The following is a 21,380-nucleotide window of genomic DNA, read 5'->3' as shown; positions in this document are numbered from 1 at the left end:
AACCAGCACACTGTGGGTCAACTACCAGCCCATGGTAGGGACTGCTAGGGCACTTGTTGCAGCCGATCGAATGGGGTCATGGGAGATGCATCTCAGTGCCATCTCAGCTTGCTTGCTGATATTCGCGGCCGCTGGCTATCTGAATTACCTGAAGTTGGCTTGTCTCTATCTTCAGAAGATGCATGCATTGGAGGATGACAACACTGAGGTTCATCAGAAGTTCCAGTCTGGGTTCCATGTAATCAGACACAGCAGCCAATACTGGGCTGGCCTTGGCTCTGATCTTGTGATAGAACAGACTCTAATATGCTCACTAAAAAGTCAAGGGGGCCTAACGCGAGGAAGTGGGATGTTAGAGCACCAGACAGCAGCTTGGACTATGCTTTCCACTGTGCCATCATCTTACAACCTTGCCATGCAAGAACTGACTGCAAATAGTTACACAACAGGTGAACAACATAAGGAGTTGTCCACCTCCGGAGTGAGTAGAGATGAGGCTGACCTTGAAAAAATCACAGCAAAACTAGACTGTTTCACACTATTTTCAGATGAGAAATCATTGCACAACATAATCATAGGGGTTTATGGAAATGAAGATGTCAATGTACAGTACATGACCTGTCCGCAACAGGAAATAACATAGTTGGGAAAATCGCACAAAAGGAGTTCCAAGGTCAAGACACTAGCATCCAGCAGGGCAGTCAAAGTTGCTGAAGACCATACCATAGATCCAGCGTTGTTATTCCAGAGGTTCCTAGTTGTTTCACAGACAGGTGATCTCTGGCTAGACGAAGTGATGAACTATGAAATCTGTCTATATCCTATGTCTTTGTTTGAAGCAAAGAACATCTTGTGCCAGCCGGATAAGCTACAACTGGCAGAAGCGATAAAGAACTGTGTCACTTCCAAATCAGACAATGCTGTCACACAGCGAGTCCCAGTGACAGATCACTATGTTCTAGATGGGGGATCACTGCTGCACCGCTCAAAATGGACGGGGGGATTGCACTTACAGTTCAATTGCAGATGACTACGTCTCATTCACTGTCAAGCACTATGTCAGAGCCACTGTAGTGTCTGATGGTTATGGGGTTGGGCCAAGCATAAAGGACTGCACTCACCAGTGTCGAAGTAAAAATTTGAATGCAAACAAGGTGAACATTACAGGGGCAACAAAATTTGTTGGAAAAAAGGAGGACTTCTTGTCGAATGAGGCAAATAAGCAGGTAATTATCCAGCTCATCATGGAACGTTTGCGAAGTGATTCAAGCCGAAGGAGATGCCGACGTTGAGATCGCAAAAGCGGCCGTCACAATGTCTGCTTTCAAACCACCCTCGTTGGAGAAGACACAGATCTCCTCGTACTCTTGCTCTACCATGTAGTGGTAACAAACTGCACTGAACTCTATTTCCGCTCGGACAAGGCAAAATCAAATGCCTATAATATCAAGGTCCTTAAGCAGATACTCGGAGAAGCAGCTTGTAATGATCCATTGTTTCTCCATGCCTTTACCGGATACGACTCAACGGCCAGAGTACTTGGGATCGGAAAGAAGTCGAGGTTCCAAAGAATCAACAAGAAAGAAAAGGGAATCAGAGACTGTTTGAAAGCATTCTGTTCACCAAAGCAAAGTCAGGTTGTTGTGGAAACCAACGGCTGCAGAGCAATGGTGGCATTGTTCAATCGAAATCAGAACAACTCCCTGGCATCTATCAGATACAATATGCTCTGCAAGAAAGTTGCGAGAGCTAAGACTTTCGTCACGCCTGCCACCAACCACCTCAGCCTGTAAATTTCACTCCTTGTGGACTTACTACCAGGTTATGGAGTGGATGGGCTGTAGTGATGAAATGGAGCCATCTAAGTGGGGATGGAGGGTAGAAGGAGAAAAACTCATTCCAGTGATGACAGATAAAAGGCCTACTCCAGAGGTACTTATTCAGATGGTTCACTGCAACTGTTCGGGAGGGTGCAATATGTTAAAGCGTACCTGCAGAAAGCATGGGCTGGAATGCACCAGTGCATGTGGGCATTGCCAAGATGGCAACTGTGACAATATGATAAATGAGCCAGTGATAGAAGAGGATGATGAACAAGACTGCATCTGAGAAGCCATAAGGTCGCATATTATGTGTCATGACGTCAGTACTTAATACCAGAGTTGTCCCTTGATTACGTCATTGATGACATCATGACATCAGTACAAATGCAACTTTCATTCCAGGAACTGCTGTTATTTGAAAAACATTGGTGAAAAGAGCATTCATTAAAACATCAGGTTTAAAAAACTTGCAATTTGATGGTTATCAGTCAGATTTTTGACGTTGTTCTGCTGGCAGCCATCTTGTTTTTTGATGCCATTTTTGGAGGCTTTCCCGTGTGTCAAAATTATCCAACTTTTGATATGTTATTCTTCACATCAAATAGTATAATAAACGATCACAAAACGTTTTTTTGCAATTTTTTTGGGGTTAGGTGGTATATTGAGCCGCCTATATCCTTTCACCAGCTTGCATCCAGCTCTGATATTTTTGAACCGCTGACTAAAGTGTATAAAGAAAAGGAAGATGCCCATGATGTTTTTATTAAATTTTAAGAGCACCCAGGGTAATTAACCTCAAACTCTCAAAGAGTTTGAACATGAGCTTGCTAACCTCACAATCAACATCTTACCTTTGCTCGCTGATTTTGGAACCACACCTGTACGACTCGGACGCTCAAGCCTGTCTCTGCTGCCAGCGTCTCCCTGACCTTAGAAGGAAAGCAGGAGGTAATTATAGAACCACAGGGTGAGGATCATAGCAATTCATAAAACATAGAACAGTACTGCACATTAACAGGGCCTTCGGCCCACAATGTTGTGCCGAACTAATTAGCTAATGACACCTGATCAAACTTATCTCTTCTTCCTGCACACAGTCCTTCATTCTTTGCATTTTTATGTGCCCAAAATCTCTATTATAACTGCCTTCACTACCACCACAGGCAACATATCGCAGGAACGTATCTCTGTGTAAAAAAATAAATCTGCCCCCCTCCACATCCCCTTTAACTTTCCCCCCTCACTTTAAATGCACATCATCTCATATAAGATATTTCAACCCTGCTGTCCACTCTATCTACGCCCCGTCTAACTTCATAAAATTCTATCAGGTGTCCCCTCCTGACCCTAGTTTGTTCAACTGGTCTGTATACCTCATACTCTCCAATCCAGGCAGCATCCAGATAAACCCTTTCTAACCTCACCAAACTTTTCCCATTTTTGCTATAATGGGGCAACTGGAACTGAATGCAAAACTCCAGATAGAGCCTAACCAGGGTTTTATAAAGATGCAACACAATCTCCTGACTCTTGAACTCAATGCCTCAACTAATAAAGGCCAGTGTGCCATACACCTTCCTTATCCCCTATCAACCTGTGCAGCTGCTATTGGAGTTGGACTGCAAGATTTATCGATACTATTACAAGTCCTGTCATTAACTCTGTGCTTTCCTTTTACATTCGATCTTCCAATGTGCAATGCCTCACACTCACGTAGATTAAACTCCGGCTGCATTTCTCCTCCTATACCTGCGGCTGATCTGTATCCCCCTGAATCTTTTTGGCAAATTATTTCATTTATCCAGATGGCAGTCTCAACCTGAAACACTTCCCTTTGCAGGTGCTGCCTGACACAGAGAGATCTTCCAGCATTCAGGGATCAGTGGAAGGTGCACTCCTGGATTCCCCCTGTTCCTCTACACTCCCCACATTCCACCATTATTGCTGGATTCCTCACCCTGCTCATATGCACCAGCTCATAGATCTTCAGCCTAAGTTCCACTTGTCACCTCCCTGCTCACCTGATCATTCACCAGCCTTCTTCTGCCTTTCTCGCACTAACCACATGGCTCGCTTGCGAGTCTTTTTAACCACAGCTTCAACTCCTGTTGCTACAGCTCTCCCTTAGATGAGAAACATTCACTTAACAAAACTTCCAACAAAGAAAGGCATTTATTTAAAATAATTTATCACTTTACAAGGGTTGGAGAATGCATTTGGAAACTGTCTTTAAATCCAGGTCCAGTAACGTTTAAGAGTCTTTCTGATCTGTTCAAGGGAAGGACTCTGTGAACTAAAATTGGGATTTTTTTTTTAAAAAACCTCTTGAGCACCTGCACTCATTTTCAATTCATTTCATTTAGAGATGTGGAGTAGAACAGGCCTTTCCGACCCAACCAGCCACACTGCCCAGCAACCCACCTATTTACAATGACCAATTAACCTACTAATTTGGTCTTTGGACTGTGGGAGGAAACTGGAGCACATAGGCAAAGAATGTACAAACTTTCTTACAGAGGACACTGGAATTGAACTCCAATCACCAATGTCCTAAGCTGCATTATATATTTTTTATATGTTTCTATCAAGTCCTCCCACAGCCTCCATTGCTCCAAAGAAAACAACCCAAGTTTGCCCAACCTCTGCTTAGAGCAGATACCCTGTAATCCAAGCAGCAAAGTCTCCACATCCATCCTGTACTTGTTTAACACTGTCTTTCAAACTCAGGTCCATAAAACCAGTAACATTTAACAGTCTTTCTGAGCTGTTGATGGGAAGGAGTCTGAGAAGTAAAAATGGGATTTTAAAAAATCCTCCTGAGCACCTGCACTCCTGCATATGGAATCAATAGCCTTTGCATGAATGATTTGTATGTTTCAGCTTATTAAAAACAAATGTGGTTTACTTTTGATTTGAAGATTCATAGACTCATAGAGTCAAAGAGCATGGAAATAGGCTCTTTGGCCCAACACGTGCATGCCGACCAAGGTGCCTGTCTAAGCTTGTCCTATTATCTGTGTTTGGCCCTTCCTGCCTATGTACCTGGCTAAGTGTCTTTTAAACATTATTATTGTATCTGTTTCTAGCATTTCCAGTGGCAATTCATTTCATATACGCAGCGTGCTCTGTGTGAAAAACGTACCCCTCAGATCCTCCTTAGTTCATTTCCCTCTCCCCTTAAACCCCTAGTCTGAGACTCCACTACCCTGCCGAACTGCGATTCGCCATTATACCGATGCCCTGCATAATTACATAAACCTCTATATTTAGTTAAAAAAACCTCTGGTTAATCAACATTTGGAGTTCTCTTTGGCCCATTACAAGACGGATGTGGAGGCTTTGGAGAGAATCATCATGGTGGAGGCTTTGGAGAGAATCATCATGATGCTGCCTGGATAAGAGGGTACTCATCACTAAGCAGGAGTTGGACAAACTTCAGTTGTTTTCTTTAGAGCAATGGAGGCTAACAGAAGACCTGATCGAAGTATAAAACGATTAAAGGCATAGATAAGAATGATGGAATCTTTTCTGTAGGTTCAAAATGTCAAATTGTAGAGGACATAAGCTTAAGATGAGAGGGTGAAGTTTAAATAACATGTGTGAGGCAAGATATTGTTTTATCAGAGTTACAGGACCTGGAAAGTGCTGACAATGGAGGTGGTGGATGCAGGTTCCATTACAACACATAAGACGCATGTACACAAATGCATGAACAGACAGGAGATAGAGGGATATAGAATGTGTGCAGACAATTTGACACAGAGCTCTACGCAGTAATGTTGGGCTGAAGGGCCTGTTCCTGAGCTGTACTGTTCAAAGTTCTATATACTGTATTAGACAATAGACAATAGGTGCAGGAGTAGGCCATTCGGCCCTTCAAGCCAGCACCACCATTCACTGATCATGGCTGATCATCCACAATCAGTACCCTGTTCCTGCCTTCTCCCCATATCCCTTGACTCCACTATCTTTAAGAGCTCTATCTAACTCTTTCTTGAAAGAATCCAGAGAATTGGCCTCCACTGCCTTCTTAGGCAGAGCATTCCACAGATCCACAATTCTCTGTGTGAAAAAATTTTTCCTCAACTCCGTTCTAAATGGTCTACCCTTTATTCTTAAACTGTGGCCTCTGGTCCTGGACTCCCCCAATATCGGTAACATGTTTCTTAGGACTTAATCTTTTCTTCATCAAAAAGTAACCAGTATCCCCTATTAAACGTATGGGTCTATCATAACGCCCTCTCTATAAGGTTTCAAATAACAATGGGTTCTCCAGAAAACACAGGGTCAAGCACTGGGCAGTGTGGCATCTTCCTCCTGAACACAATCTTCCAGATCCCTCTGCAACCACTGTTCCTCGATTGCTGCCTCCTTTTAGTTCTAAGCAACAAGATTCAAACCTGGGCCTCTGTACCTCTCTCCGAAACTGGATTCTTAACTTCCTCTTCAGAAGACCACAGTCTGTGTAGATTGAAGATAATGTCTTCTCCTCACTAACAATCAACACTGGTGTACTTCAAGAATGCATGCTTAGCTCACTGCTCTACTCTCTCTACATCCACAACTGTGTGGCTAGGTACAGCTCAAACACCATCTTTAAATTTGCTGAAAACACAACTATTGTTAGCAGAATTTCAGATGGTGATAGGAGTATACAGGAGTGAGATAGATCAGTTGTATGATGTCGTAGCAACAGCCTTGCACTCAATGTCAGTAGACCAAGGAATTGACTGTGGGCTTCAGGAAGGTGAAGTCAAGGAAACACACACCAATCCTCATTGAGGGATCAAAAGTGGAAAGTGTGAGCAGTTTCAAGGTCCTGGGTGTCAACATCTCTGAGGATCTAACATATTGATGCAATTATAAAGAAGGCATGATAAGGCTATATTTCCTTAGGAGTTTGCGGGTACTTAGGATGTCAGCAAAGACTCTCACAAATTTCTACAGATGTGCTGTTGGGAGCATTCTAACTGGTTGCATCACAGTCTGGTTTGTAGCGGTCACTGCACAGGACTGGAAAAAGCTGCAGGAAGTTGGAAACTGAGACAGGACCATCATGGACACTAGCCTATCAAGCATCTAGGACAACTTCAAAAGGCGATGCCAAAAAGGCAGCATCCATCATTAAAGACCCCATCACCCAGGACATGCCCTCTTCTCATTGCTACCATCAAGGAGAAGGTACAGGAGCCTGAGGACACAGACTCAACATTTCAGGAACTGCTTTTTCCTCTCTGCCATCAGATTTCTGAATGGACAACGAACCTATGAACACTACTTCAGTAATTTTTCCTTGTCTTTTTGCACTACTTATGAAATTTAATTTTTATATATAATTCTTGTTGTAATTTTTATTTTTATTATGTATTACAATGTACTACTACCACAAAACAACAAATTTAGCATCATATGCCAGGGATATTAAGTCTGATTTTGATGGCATCAGACAGGATCTGGCAAGTGTGGCTTGGGTCAGGCTGTTTTCTGGCAAAGGTATACTTGGTAAGTGGGAGACCTTCAAAAGTGAAAATTTCAGAGTTCAAAGCCTGTATGCGCCTGTCAGAATAAAAGGTAAAGATAACAGGTGTGGGAAACCTTGGTCTTCAAGAGATATTGAGGCCCTGGTTAAGAAATAAAGGGTGCATGGCAGGTCGGAACAAATTGGGTATTTTTGGAGTATAAAAAGTGCAAGCAAACACAAGAAAAAAGATCAGGAGAGTTAAAAGAAGGCATGAGGTTGCCCTTGCTGACAAAGTGAAGGAGAATCGGAAGGGCTTCTACAGATATGTTAAGAGCAAAAGAATTGCAAGGGACAAAATCGGTCCTCTGCAAGATCAGAATGTTAATCTATGCGTGGACCCAAAGAGTGAGATAGTAATTAGATTGTTTGCCTCTGTACTTACTCAGGAGATGGATACAGAGTCTATAGAATGAGGAAAAGCAGCAGTGAGGTCATAGGCTCTACACAGATTACAGAGGAGGAGGTGTTTACTGTCTTGAGGCAATTAAGGTGGATAAATCCCCAGTGGCTGACAAGGTGTTCCCTTGGGCCCTGTGGGAGACAAGTGCAGAAATCATAAGGATCCTTGCAGAGATATTTAAATCATCCTTAGCGACAGTTGAGGTACTAGAAGACTGGAGGATAGCTAATGTTGTTCTGCCGTTTAAGAAAGGCTCTAAAAATAAACCTGGAAATTATAAGCTGGTGAGCCTGACATTAGTAGGGGGAAAGTTATTGCAAATTCAGGTACATAATTCATTGAAAGTGGCAGCACAGGTAGAGGGAAGGTTGTAAAGAAAACTTTTGGCACATTGGTTTTCATAAATCAAAGAACATGGGGTGATGGGGTGTTACGTTGAAGTTGTATAAGACATTGGTGAGGCCTCATTGGAGTATTGTGTGCAGCTTTGGTCACCTGCCTATAGGAAGGATGTAAATAAGGTTGAAAGACTACAGAAAAAATTTACAAGGACTGGAGAACCTGAGTTATAAGGAATGATTGAACAGGTTAGGACTGTATTGCTTGGAACATAGGAGAATGATGGGAGATTTGATAGAGATATGCAAAACTATGAGGGGTAAAGATAGGGTAAATGCAAGCAGGCTTTTTCCACTGAGGCTGTGTGGGACTACTACTAGAGGCCATGGGTTAAGGGAATAAGGTGAAAATTTTAAGAGAAACATGATAGGAAACTTCTTCACTCAGAGGGTCAAGAGAGTGTGAACAAACTGCCATCGCAAGTGCTGCATGCAAGCTCCATTTCAACATTTAAGAGAAGTTTGGATAGGCACATGTATGGTAGGAGTGTGGAGGACTATGGTCTGAGTGTAGGTAATTGGCAGTTTAAATGGTTCAGCACAGACCAGATGGGCTGAAGGGCCTGTTTCTCTGCTGTACTTTTTTATGACTCTGTGACTCTAATAGGGTTTATGCATTACACTAATTCAAACCATTTGTTATTTCAGAATGGGATGTTGAAGTGATAATTGAAGAGGAAATCTTAAGAAAACAGGAGGTAGGATTAGAAGTGACACAATCACATAATTCCGACAAAAGATAGAGTGGAAATTAACGAAAAGATACGTGCATTCCAAGTGATGATCCAGTGGAAACATGAAAAACTGACATATGATTCTACTGAATTGAGGCAAGGTGACACCTTCCTTAGGGTAAAAAAAACACAAAACCAACCATGCAATATCCTTTGAGATCAAAGACTTGGAAAACCTGTCCATAGATGAAACCTATAAATAAAGTGAGTCACTATTTTTTCAAAAATATGTAAGCAGTGCAGTGTGTATAAATAAGTGTCCTGTAATGTATATATGGTAAATGTATGCATATTCAAAGGAGCAAGAGAGTGAACTCAGGCATCCATTATATTCCTGGAGTAGGGTGTAGGTAGAATCAGAATCCACGTAAACATGTACATTTAGAGTGGCCTATCCATTATTAAAGAGGCCAGACCTCAAAATATTTCCTCTCTAGACTCATCTTGGCTCATTTGGCATCAGTTTTTCTCCCCTTCCTGCAGAGCATTCATTTACAGCTCCGCACACACAGTTACCTGAATGATCTCCAATGCATCTCAGTCTGACTTATTTTCTCCTTTCCACTCATATAATTAATTTCCTTGATCTTCCCTGCCAGAATCCTTCTTTGCACTCTGATGCCATCCTTACGTTGCACGCAACTCCATGTTTTCAGTATTTTTGCACTCTCCAGCCTCAACTAGCCCTCACCATCTGCACTTCAACCACTCTCCCACCCCCACCACCCACTGCAGCCCAGATCCAAACAGGTCGACATGAGGAACTCCGGTTTTCATTCTCACAAAACTGGCTGCTCCTTTGTAAACTGAGGTCACTAGAGGTCAACCAAGGCCTCAACCAAGAGGAGAGAAGATGGCTGTCATTGGCAGTTGTTAGCTGGCATCCACCAGCATAGAAAGTAGCCCATAGTGTGACACTGGGCAACAGCAAGGAAACCCCTGGCCAGTGAGAAGAATGCTGAGGAATCTTCAGGATCAGTATAGAGGCAATCCAGAGAGAGCACCCTGAGAGAGCACAATATCAGGGCAGTATTGAAGGAGGACTTAGGTCATCATAGTGACAGTGCTGAGGGAGGACACAGGTCAACGTCGGGACAATGTTGAGACTGTATGCAGATCAATATTGTATCAGCACTGATGGTGCTCCCATGTCAATATTAGGGCAGTGCAAGGGGAGCTCTTAGATCAATATTCAAACTGGTCTGGTATGCAGTGTAGAACCGAGCTTCGGATACACAATAAAAATTGGCCCGGGGAAGCCTTTGCCAGACATGTCAGACAGTGTGATGCCACCCACTGCATAAGGTAGCATGGAGACAAAATGACGCCAGCCCTAGCATCATCCCCTGCCATAACATTTCCTCTCACTGCGCCGAGTTTAGGAGGCTGAGCAAGGCCCTTAGACTACATGTGCAACTGTTGACACTGAGGAGGAATGTGGTTCAATAAGTACTTCTATCATGGAACATCAGCCCAATTGACAGGACACATCCTTCCATTCCTACCCCCATCACCTTCTCCTCTTCCTCTGCCTGTGACTAAGCAGGCTGTCTCTGGAGTAACTAATGCTTCCTGCTGCAACTCATCAGCGGGTTTCGGAGGTGTGCACCATAAGGGATAGTGGATTCCCACCTTTCATATGCTTCTCCTACCTTCCTGCAGGGCTTGGAAGACACTTCAAATGAGGCCTTGAAGGCACGCCTCTGCTGTGTGGTGAGAATAGTCCGCGGTCGCTTCGGTCTTTTGGGGTCTTTGAAGTCTTCGCCTCCTTTGCACTGTAGCTGCCCCAGTTTGTCGGTGCAATCTTCATCATCACTTTTAGCTACATCAGAGGAAGGACAGGAGGTGAAAGGTCAGTGGGGGTTCACTCTGTAGGTATAGCTATCTTCATTTATTTCTGCAATTCATGACATACACTGTACAGTAGCAATCCCATTCTTCAGCACAAACTCAAGCTCACAGTCCCTCCCACAAAACAGATTCAATCTCAATCCGGGACACAACAGGATACCCCAGTTTTATACCTGTAGAAATCCGAAACACCTTTTAGTTCAATCATTAGACCTATAACATCCATAAGATACTAGAGCATAATTGGGATATTCAGCCCATTAAGTCTGCTCTGCAATTCCATCATGGCTGATTTATTATCCCTCTCAACCCCATTCTCACACCTTCTCTCCATAACCTTTGACTCCCTTACTAATCAAGAACCCAACAACCTCCGCATTAAATATACCAAGTAACTTGGACTGCACACCCGTCTGTGGCAATGAATTCCATTAGATTCACCCCCCTCTGGCTAAAGAAATTCCTCCTCATCTCTATTCTAAAGGGACGTGTTTCTATTCTGAGGCCTTTCAATATTCAATAGGTTTCAGCGAGATCACCCCTCTTCTTCTAAACTCCAGCGAGTACAGGCCCAGAGCCATCAAACAATCCTCATATATTAACCCTCATATATTCCTGGGATTATCTTTTATTTTTATTTATATTTTAGAGGAGGGTCCTCTAAACCCTTTCCAATGCCAACACATCCTTTCTTAAATAAGGGGCCCAAAACTGCTCACAATATTCCGTGCAGTCTAGCCATTGCTTTATAAAACCTCAACATTATATCCTTGCTTTTATATTCTAGTCCTTTCAAAATGAACATAGAACATAGAACAGTACAGCACAGGAACAGGCCTTCAGCCCACAATGTTGTGCCAAACAGGCTAGAAAGCAAATCAAAAACACCCAAACAGTAAGCCCACCTACCTCCACCATGTCCATATCCCTCATCTTCCTTACATCCATGTGCCTATCCAATTGTCTCTTAAAAGCCTCTAATGTATTTGCCTCTACCACTATTCCAGGCAGTGCATTCCACCAAAGTGCATTACCATACCCTTCCCACACTATATTCCATCTGCCACTTCTTTGCCCATTTTTTTCACCTGTCTAAGACTTTCTACAGCCTCTCCGCTTCCTCAACCCTACCTGCCCTTCCACCTATCTTCATACCTAGCTTATTCCATCAATTCTGTTATCCAAATTGTTGACATATAATGTGAAAAGATTTAATACTGAATATAACCAAATGCCATGCTTATTTCTCATGCACAATGAGAGTTCCCTGATTTTGAGTTAAATAGCAACGAGATTAAAACTTCAGTACACAAAGTCCACATCAACCATTAACAACCAGTCCCATTATATTCTCCCACGTTCCCATCAACCCCTCCCAAATTCTACCATGCAACAACACACCAGAGGCAATTTACAGCAGCCGGTTAACCTACCAATCCACACTTTATTGAGATATGGGAGAAAAACAGAGCATCTGGGGGAAATCCACGCAGTAGCAAGGAGTACCTGCAAATTCCATACAGACAGTGCCGTGCCCAAGATGATGATCCAACACAGGTCTCTGGTGCTATAAGGGAATGGCTCTACTACCTGTGCCACTGTGCCACTCATTTATAGGAGTGAGTGTTATCCAGGAGATTTTACTCAATTCGACCTAGATGTGTCCCATACTAGGGTGGAATTTAATACCGTGTAGCTAGTTGAAACCTGTTTAATGTCTCCTTATTTCTCATTTCCAGAAAGAGTCATGGAAATCCTTTGGGCAGGGAGTCCTTCAGATATATAATGGCACCATTCTTGAAACTCCAGCCAACATCATATTTCCTTCCCATTCCATATAAACCAGAATTGTAACCAGAATTGTCAAAACAAGACTATACTAGTAGAAGTAGCACTATTTTAAGCTAATTAAAAATGTAATTTGCTTAACTACAGTACTAGACCATTAGATTGATAGTAGTTAATAATTTAGCATCTGTTGCTGAAGCATCGATCAGATTTATTAAACAGGAAAGAATGCAGAAATGATTTACAAGGATGTTGCCAGGGCTAGCGGGCCTGAGTTACAGGGAGAGGTTGTCCAGGCTACAACTTTATTACTTGGATTGTAGGAGAATGAGGGGCAACCTCGGTAGGTACTTTTCACTTATTCTGATTAATCTGGGATCAGGTAATGGGGGAGATAGTTAGAGCAGTGGTGTGCTCCGTATGCAGTATGTGGGAGGTCAAGGTCAACGCAGCTGTCCCTGAGGACCACGCCTGCAGAAGGTGCATTCAGCTGCAGCTCCTATCGGAGCGAGTTAGGGAATTGGAGCTGGAGCTGGATGAACTACGGATCATTCGGGAGGCTGAGACAGAGATAGATAAGAGTAATCGGGAGGTAGTCACACCGAAAAGACGGGAGGTAGGCAACTGGGTGACTGTCAGGAGATGGAGGGGGAGCAGGCAGAGAGTGCAGAGCACCCCTGTGGCCATTCCCATCAACAATAAGTATACCGTTTTGGATACTGTTGGTGGGGATGACCTACCAGGAACAAGTTGCAGTGGTCCTGTCTCTGGCACTGAGGTTGGACCCTCGACTCAGAAGGGGAGGAGGGAAGAGAGGACAGCGGTAGTGATAGAGGATTCTATAGTCGGGGGGCAGATAGGAGATTTTGTGGGGGAGATCTGGAGTCTCGGATGGTATGTTGCCTCCCTGGTGCGGGGATCCGGGACATCTCAGATCGGTTGCAGGTTATTCTCGAGAGGGAGGGCAAGAATCCAGATGTTGTAGTCCATGTAGGGACCAACGACATGGGTAGGAAGAGTGAGGGGGTCCTGCGTAGTGAGTTCAGGGAGTTAGGTGCGAAGCTAAAGGGCAGGACCTCCAGGGTAACAATCTCAGGATTGCTCCCTGTGCCATGTGCGAGTGAGGTGAGGAACAGAAGGATTATACAGATCAATACGTGGCTGAGAGGATGGTGCAGGAGGGAGGGCTTCAGGTTTTTAGATAATTGGGCTTTGTTCCAGGGAAGGAGGGACGGGACGGGACGGTTTACACCTGAATTGGAGGGGTACTAACATTCTTGCAGGAAAGTTTGCTAATACTGCTTGAGGGGGTTTAAACTAAATTTGCAGGGGGCAGGGATCCAGAATGTGAGAGAGGATAGCGAGATGAAGTATAAGGGACAGGTGGGGACTACACGGTTCCGGAATATTAAGTGTGAAGTAGAGAAAGGTGAGGCAGAACGAGTGATAAGGAGGATACATGTGCAGAGGGATGGTCTGACGGAGCATGGAGTTAAATGTGCAGAAAGAGTAAGTAAATTTAAGAAGGACAACAAATTTCAAGGGGCATATAGCCCGGTGAGAGTTCGGAGAGCTGGGTTATGCACAATAGGCAGCAATTTAAACAGAGAGAGGAGAAATGGGTTAAAAATTCTGTATCTTAATTCACGAAGTGTCAGAAATAAGGCGGATGAGCTTGAAGCTCAGGTGCGAATGGGTAACTATGATGTTGTTGGGACAACGGAGACATGGCTGCAGGGGGATCAGACCTGGGAATTGAATGCACAAGGGTATACGTGCTATCGAAGGGACAGAAAGGTGGGCAGAGGGGGTGGGGTGGCCCTGTTGGTGAGGAGTAAGATTCAGTCCCTTGCAAGGGGGGACATAGAATCAGCAGAAGTAGAGTCAGTGTGGATAAAACTGAGGGCACAAAGACCCTAATAGGTGTTATCTACAGGCCCCCAAACAGTCGCATGGATATTGGGTGCAAGTTGAATAGGAAGTTAACAATGGCATGTGGCAAAGGAAATGTCGCAGTAGTTATGGGGGATTTCAACATGCAGGTGAACTGGGAAAATCAGGTTGGTACTGGACCCCAGGATAGGGAGTTGGTAGAGTGCCTACGGGATGCATTTTTGGAGCAGCTTGTATGAGAGCCGACCAGGGATAAGGCTATTCTGGATTTAGTGTTGTGCAATGAACAGGATTTGATAAGTGATCTTGAAGTAAAGGAGCCATTAGGAAGTAGTGACCATAATATGATAAGTTTTTATCTGCAAGTTGAGAGGGATAAGGGCAGATCAGAAGTGTCAGTATTGCAGTTGAACAAAGGAGACTATGGAGCCATGAGGGAGGAGCTGGCCAAAGTTGACTGGTCGGATATCCTAGCAGAAAAGACAGTGGAACAGCAATGGCAGGTATTCTTGGGAATAATGCACAAGGTGCAAAATCAGTTCATCCCCCGGAGAAGGAAGGATTCAAAGGGGGGAAAGTGGCCACAGTGGTTGACAAAGGAAGTCAGAGATAGCATAGCATTAAAAAAGTATAACAGAGCTAAGGTGAGTGGGAAGACGGATGATTGGGAAACTTTTAAGGAGCAACAGAACTTAACTAAAAAGGCAATACGGGGAGAAAAAATGAGGTATGAACGCAAGCTAGCTAGGAATATAAAGGAGGATAGCAAAAGTTTTTTTTAGGTATGTGAAGAGAAGGAAGATAGTTAAGAACAATGTTGGGCCCTTGAAGAATGAATTGGGAGAAATTGTTATGGGAAACAGAGAAATGGCAGACGAATTTAATAAGTACTTTGGATCTGTCTTCACTAGGGAAGACACAAGCAATCTCCCAGATGTATGGATGGGCCAAGGACATAGGGTAACAGAGGAACTGAAACAGATTGACATTAGGAAGGAAACGGTGATGAGTAGACTGATGGGACTGAAGGCTAACAAATCCCCAGGTCCAGATGGTCTGCATCCTAGGGTACTAAAGGAGGTGACTCTGGAAATTGTGGATGCATTGGTGATCATTTTCCAATGTTCCTTAGATTCAGGATCAGTTCCTGAGGATTGGCGAATGGCTAATGTTAACCCACTTTTTAAGAAAGGAGGGAGGGAGAAAACAGAGAACTATCGCCCTGTTAGCCTAACATCAGTAGCGGGGAAGATGCTAGAGTCCATTATTAAAGATGAAATAGCAGCATATCTTAATAGCAGTGATAGGATTGGGCCAAGCCAGCATGGATTTACCAAGAGCAAATCATGCTTGACTAATCTATTCGAGTTTTTCGAGGATGTAACCAGGAAGATAGACACGGGAGATTCAGTGGATGTGGTGTACCTTGACTTTCAGAAGGCATTTGATAAGGTACCACATAAGAGATTGGTGGGTAAAATCAGAGCTCATGGTATTGGGGGGAGGATATTGACATGGATAGAAAACTGGTTGGCAGATAGAAAGCAAAGGGTAGTAGTGAATGGGTGTTTCTCGGAATGGCAGGTGGTGACTAGTGGGGTGCCACAGGGCTTGGTATTGGGACCACAGCTGTTTACAATTTACGTCAATGATTTAGAGGAAGGCATTGTGAATAACATCAGCAAGTTTGCTGATGATACTAAGCTGGGTGGCAGTGTGACGTGATGAGGATGTTAGGAGAATTCAAGGTGACTTGGATAGGCTGGGTGAGTGGGCAGAAACTTGGCAGATGGCGGTTAATGGGAATAAGTGTGAGGTTATTCACTTTGGGAGCAAGAACAGGAAGGCAGATTATTATCTGAATGGTGTGGAGTTAGGTAAGGGTGAAATACAAAGAGATCTAGGAGTACTTGTTCATCAGTCTCTGAAGGTGAATGAGCAAGTTCAGCAGGCAGCAAAGAAGGCTAATGGAATATTGGCCTTTATTACAAAGGGAATTGAGTACAAAAGCAAGGAAATCCTTTTGCATTTGTACAGGGCCCTGGTGAGACCACACCTGGAGTATCGTGTGCAGTTTTGGTCTCCAGGGTTAAGGAAGGACATCCTGGCTGTGGAGGAGGTTCAGCGTAGGTTCACTAGGTTAATTCCTGGGATGTCCGGACTGTCTTACGCAGAGAGGTTAGAGAGACTGGGCTTGTACACGCTGGAATTAAGGAGATTGAGGGGGGATCTGATTGAGACATATAAGATTATTAAGGGATTGGACAAGATAGAGGCAGAAAATATGTTCCAGATGCTGGAAGAGTCCAGTACCAGAGCGCATGCTTTAAGACTAAGAGGTAGGTCATTCAGGACAGAGTTGAGGAGGAACTTCTTCTCCCAGAGAGTTGTGGAGGTGTGGAACGCGCTGCCTCAGAAGGCAGTGGAGGCCAATTCTCTGGATGCTTTCAAGCAAGGAGCTAGATAGGTATCTTATGGATAGGGGAATCAAGGGTTATGGGGACAAGGCAGGAACCGGGTATTGATAGTAGATGATCAGCCATGATCTCAGAATGGCGGTGCAGGCTCGAAGGGCCGAATGGTCTACTTCTGCACCTATTGTCTATTGTCTTATAGAAGAGTTTAAAATTAAGAGAGGCATGCATAAGGTGTCTCAGGGCAGGGAAGTTAAAAACTACAAGACATTGGTTTTGGATGAGAAGGAAAAGGTTTAAAAGAAGCCATAGGGTCAACTTTTCACAGAGAGAATGGTGAGTTTATGAGAACTGCCAGAGGAAGTGAAGGTATAATAGTATAAATGAAGAAGCGCTTGGATATGTACACGGAGGAGTGGAGCTTGGAGGGATATGGGCGAAATGCAGGGAAGTGGGACTAGCTGGGGGGAGGGTCACTGTGGTTGGCATTGACTGGTTACTCCAAAGAGCCTGTAACTGTGCTAAATTGCTTAATAATCTTGACCAAGGTGGGTGCCTACTGCCTTACAGAAAGGTGGTTTGCACAATTCATACCCCAAGAACAAAATCCATCTTATTGATTCGATCTACGTGGATACAATCATTAATATTTTTGCTCACTTTGATAAGGACAATAAGGAACTAGTGACGAGGCTCTTACACTGGACAGAGGAACTACACCAACACTGAACATATATGAGGTGAGGTGTGTACTCCGTAATGTCAAAACATACAGAGCAGCAGGACCAGACAGCGTACCTAGACGAGACTGCACTGACCATCTGGAGGAAGTTCTGACGGATATTTGCAACCATCATACCAATCCCCAAGATGTCAGCAGCAACATTTCTTAATGACTACAGATCGGTGGCCCTCACTCCCATATAGTTGCCAAGTGCTTGGAAAGATTGGTCATGTCCCACATCAAGGGCGTAATCCCAGCTATCTTGGATCAGCACCAGTTTGCCTACAGGTCGAATAGACCAACTAAAGATGCTATTTCTATCGCCCTTCATACTGTCTTGTATCACCTGGAGCACAAAAACACTTATGTTTGGATTCTCTTATGGCGGGAGGAGAGAGAGAGCAGCGCGCCACATGTGCGCAGCCCTCCGGTGGAAAATGATATCGTATCCGTTAAATAGGGGCCGTGGACAATTCTGATTTGATGGAGACGGACAGGAAAGCACAGAGGAACATCTGGAGAAATTTCTGAAACGCTCGTTCACTGCTATCATTACTGTGCGGTCGGGAATCTTCCAGAAGGAAGGCCTCAAACTCCCTGGCTTTGCCTGCTGTTGGCGACCGAGATTGAGGTCGAATCGTTCAGACAGAGATGGCGCTCAGTACTCGGTGTCGGAGAGCTGATCAGAACTCGAAGTTTTCCGATGACTCAGAGACGGATTGTGGTTGGGCGTGGCAGGGAGAGCTTTTCTTCCTTCTCCCGACTGCGTGAGATGTGGGCATTTGAGAGACTTTGAACTTTTTACCGTGCTCATGGACTTCTTCATCAAGTTATGGTATTGTTGTATTGTTGTAACTATATGTTATAATTATGTGGTTTTGTCAGTTTTTTCAGTCTTGGTCTGTCCTGTATTTTGTGATATCACACCGGAGGAAATATTGTATCATTTCTTAATGCATGCATTACTAAATGACAATAAAAGAGGACTGCGTGTCTTCATAATCTAAATCTAAATCTTTTCTTTGATTACAGCTCAGCCTTTAACAGCATACTAATGAACAAGCTGACTGTAGAGTCCACTATCTACGTCTCCACACATAAACCCTGTAATTGGATCTTGGTCTTCCTCACTAATTGTACCCAGATGGTGAAACTAGGCAAGCACACATCGACCCCCCCCTTAACCCCAAACACAGGTGCCCCGCAGGGGTGTGTGCTGAGCCCACTTCTCTACTCCCTTCATCTATGACTGCATTCCTGCTCATGCGGCAAACTCAATCATCAACTTTGCAGATGACACAACAGTGTTTGCCTAATCACAAACAATAATGAATCTGCATATAGAGAGGGGGGTGCTGAAACTGTCCAATTGGTGCAGGAACCACAACCACTCAGTGGCTGAGTGAAATGGCCACTCAGCATCAAGAAGACAAAAAAAAATGATAACTGATTTCAGGAAGGCAAGAGGTCCTGAACAAGCTCACTATTCATAAATGGTGAGGTAGTGGAAAGGGTCTCCACTTTCAAGTCTTTGGGGATGAACATCACCGAAAAACTCTCTTGGTCTATCGACACAACCTCAATAGTAGAGAAGACACAGCAGCGACTGTACTACCTGAGGTGCTTAAGGAGAGCTAATCTGCCCCCAGAATTGCTGGCTAACTTTTATCAACGTGGGATAGAGAGCATACTGACATATGGAATGACAGTGTGGTACTCTAGCTGCAGCAAGACAGATCACAAAGCACTCCAACGACAGCTGGAGAGGACAGCTCAGCACATCACTGGGCCTCAACTACTGGACCTGGAGACAATCTGCAACTCTCGATGCCTATGGCACATTCATAGAATCATTAAAGACCCACCCCATCCCAGACACTGTTTGTTCAATCTCCTGCCATCTGGTAGGAGATACAGAAGCATCTCAGCCAGGACAGTAAGGCTGAAAAACAGTTTCTTCCTGAGAGCTGTTGTGAAGCTGAATAATGCTACATCCCAGCTTGCCAATGTTCTTCGAGTGTTATGGACTATCAAAGTCACTTGTTGCATGTAAATATAGTATTTTTAAAAATTAAGCTGTAGCGCATACATTGTAAATATCTGTTTTGCATGGACTGGAGTAGTACAGTAATCTTGTTGTCTTGAGCAATGACAATAAAGTTCTATTCTATTCCATCCTAATATCTAACAGAAGAGACAGGCAGTACTTGGAACAGGAAGTGAACAAGGTTGCCTGGATCCCACAGGTTGAAGATTAACCACCAGAAAGGTATGAAAAGTCATAAAATCATTAAAAGCACTGCTTTCTTTCTCCTTTTAGGCAGATTATTACTTCTAAAAATGAAGATGTGATAAAAAGGTTTTTTAGACTAACATTCAAGAATAATTCAATTGGCTTTTAACTTTAAAAAGTGGTCTTATAGAAAGAAATGAATCTGTCATGATGAAATGGTGGAGCAAAATGGATGATGGGCCGACTGGCCTATTTCTGCTCCTACATCTTATGGTCTAACTACAGATGCTGGAATCTGGAGTAACAAGGTATCTGCTGAAGGAATTCAACAGCTCAAACAGCATCTGTTGGGCAAGGGGAAAGAGCTGTCAACATTTCAAATGTCTACATCAGTCCTGAAACTTTGACAATTCCTTCCCCCAACCAATGGTGTCAACCTGACATCCTAAAGCAGATTGGTTTGTTGTTCCACAAACACAAGAAAATCTGCAGATGCTAGAACTCCAAGCACCACATAACATCCTGGGGGAACTCAGCAGGCCAGGCAACATCTATGGAAAAGAGTACACAGTGATGTTTTGGGCTGAGACCCTTCATCAGGACTGTCCTGATGAGTCCTGATGAAGGGTTGCAGCTGAAACATCAACCGTGAACTCTTTTCCATCGATGCTGCCTGACCTGCTGAGTTCCTCCAGCATTTTGTGTGTGTGCTTGTTGTTTCAATTGGCTGACGAAGGTGGGGCCTCACAATGATGGACATGTGGGTGACAAATATGCATGTGATGGGGCAGGACAATCTGTTTTAGGAGTGAAACCCCCAGGCAAACTTCCAAATAAAATTAGTTAGCTTAAGTGGAGACACAAAGACTGAAATTGCTGGAATCTGGAGTAACAAGTAATCTTAAACACGAGGAATTCTGCAGATGCTGGAAATTCAAGCAACACACATCAAAGTTGCTGGTGAACGCAGCAGGCCAGGCAGCATCTCTAGGAAGAGGTACAGTTGACGTTTCTGGCTGAGACCCTTCGTCAGGACTAACTGAAAGAAGAGCTAATAAGAGATTTGAAAGTGGGAGGGGGAGGGGGAGATCCAAAATGACAGGAGAAGACAGGAGGGGGAGGGATGGAGCCAAGAGCTGGACAGGTGATTGGCAAAAGGGCTATGAGAGGATCATGGGACAGGACGCCCAGGGAGAAGGAAAAGGGGAAGGGGGGGGGGAAACCCAGAGGATGGGCAAGGGGTATAGTCAGAGGGACAGAGGGAGAAAAAGGAGAGAGAGAGAAAGAATGTGTATATATAAATAAATAACGGATGGAGTACGAGGGGGAGGTGGGGCATTAGCGGAAGTTAGAGAAGTCAATGTTCATGCCATCAGGTTGGAGGCTACCCAGACGGAATATAAAGTGTTGTTCCTCCAACCTGAGTGTGGCTTCATCTTTACAGTAGAGGAGGCCGTGGATAGACATATCAGAATGGGAATGGGATGTGGAATTAAAATGTGTGGCCACTGGGAGATCCTGTTTTCTCTGGTGGACAGAGCCTAGGTGTTCAGCAAAACAATCTCCCAGTCTGCTTCGGGTCTCGCCAATATATAGAGTGC

General features: G+C 44.0%; 1 protein-coding gene across 1 annotated transcript in view; it reads right to left on the bottom strand.

The window, feature by feature from the left end:
* LOC140206242 (LIM homeobox transcription factor 1-alpha-like) overlaps positions 1-21,380 on the bottom strand; it is a 335,794-nt gene that overhangs the window by 9,978 nt on the left and 304,436 nt on the right. The window contains exons 7-8 of the mRNA XM_072274561.1: positions 10,529-10,698; positions 2,675-2,752 (exon numbers count right to left, since the gene is read on the bottom strand). Of these exons, the coding sequence (XP_072130662.1) occupies positions 2,675-2,752; positions 10,529-10,698 (248 nt within the window). The remainder of the gene's footprint in view (positions 1-2,674; positions 2,753-10,528; positions 10,699-21,380) is intronic.

This window comes from Mobula birostris, chromosome 12 (genome assembly GCF_030028105.1).
Source record: "Mobula birostris isolate sMobBir1 chromosome 12, sMobBir1.hap1, whole genome shotgun sequence".
NCBI classification, from domain to species: Eukaryota; Metazoa; Chordata; class Chondrichthyes; order Myliobatiformes; family Myliobatidae; genus Mobula; species Mobula birostris.
Note: the sequence above shows the minus strand (reverse complement) of the source record. Positions and strands in the feature narration are given on the sequence as shown.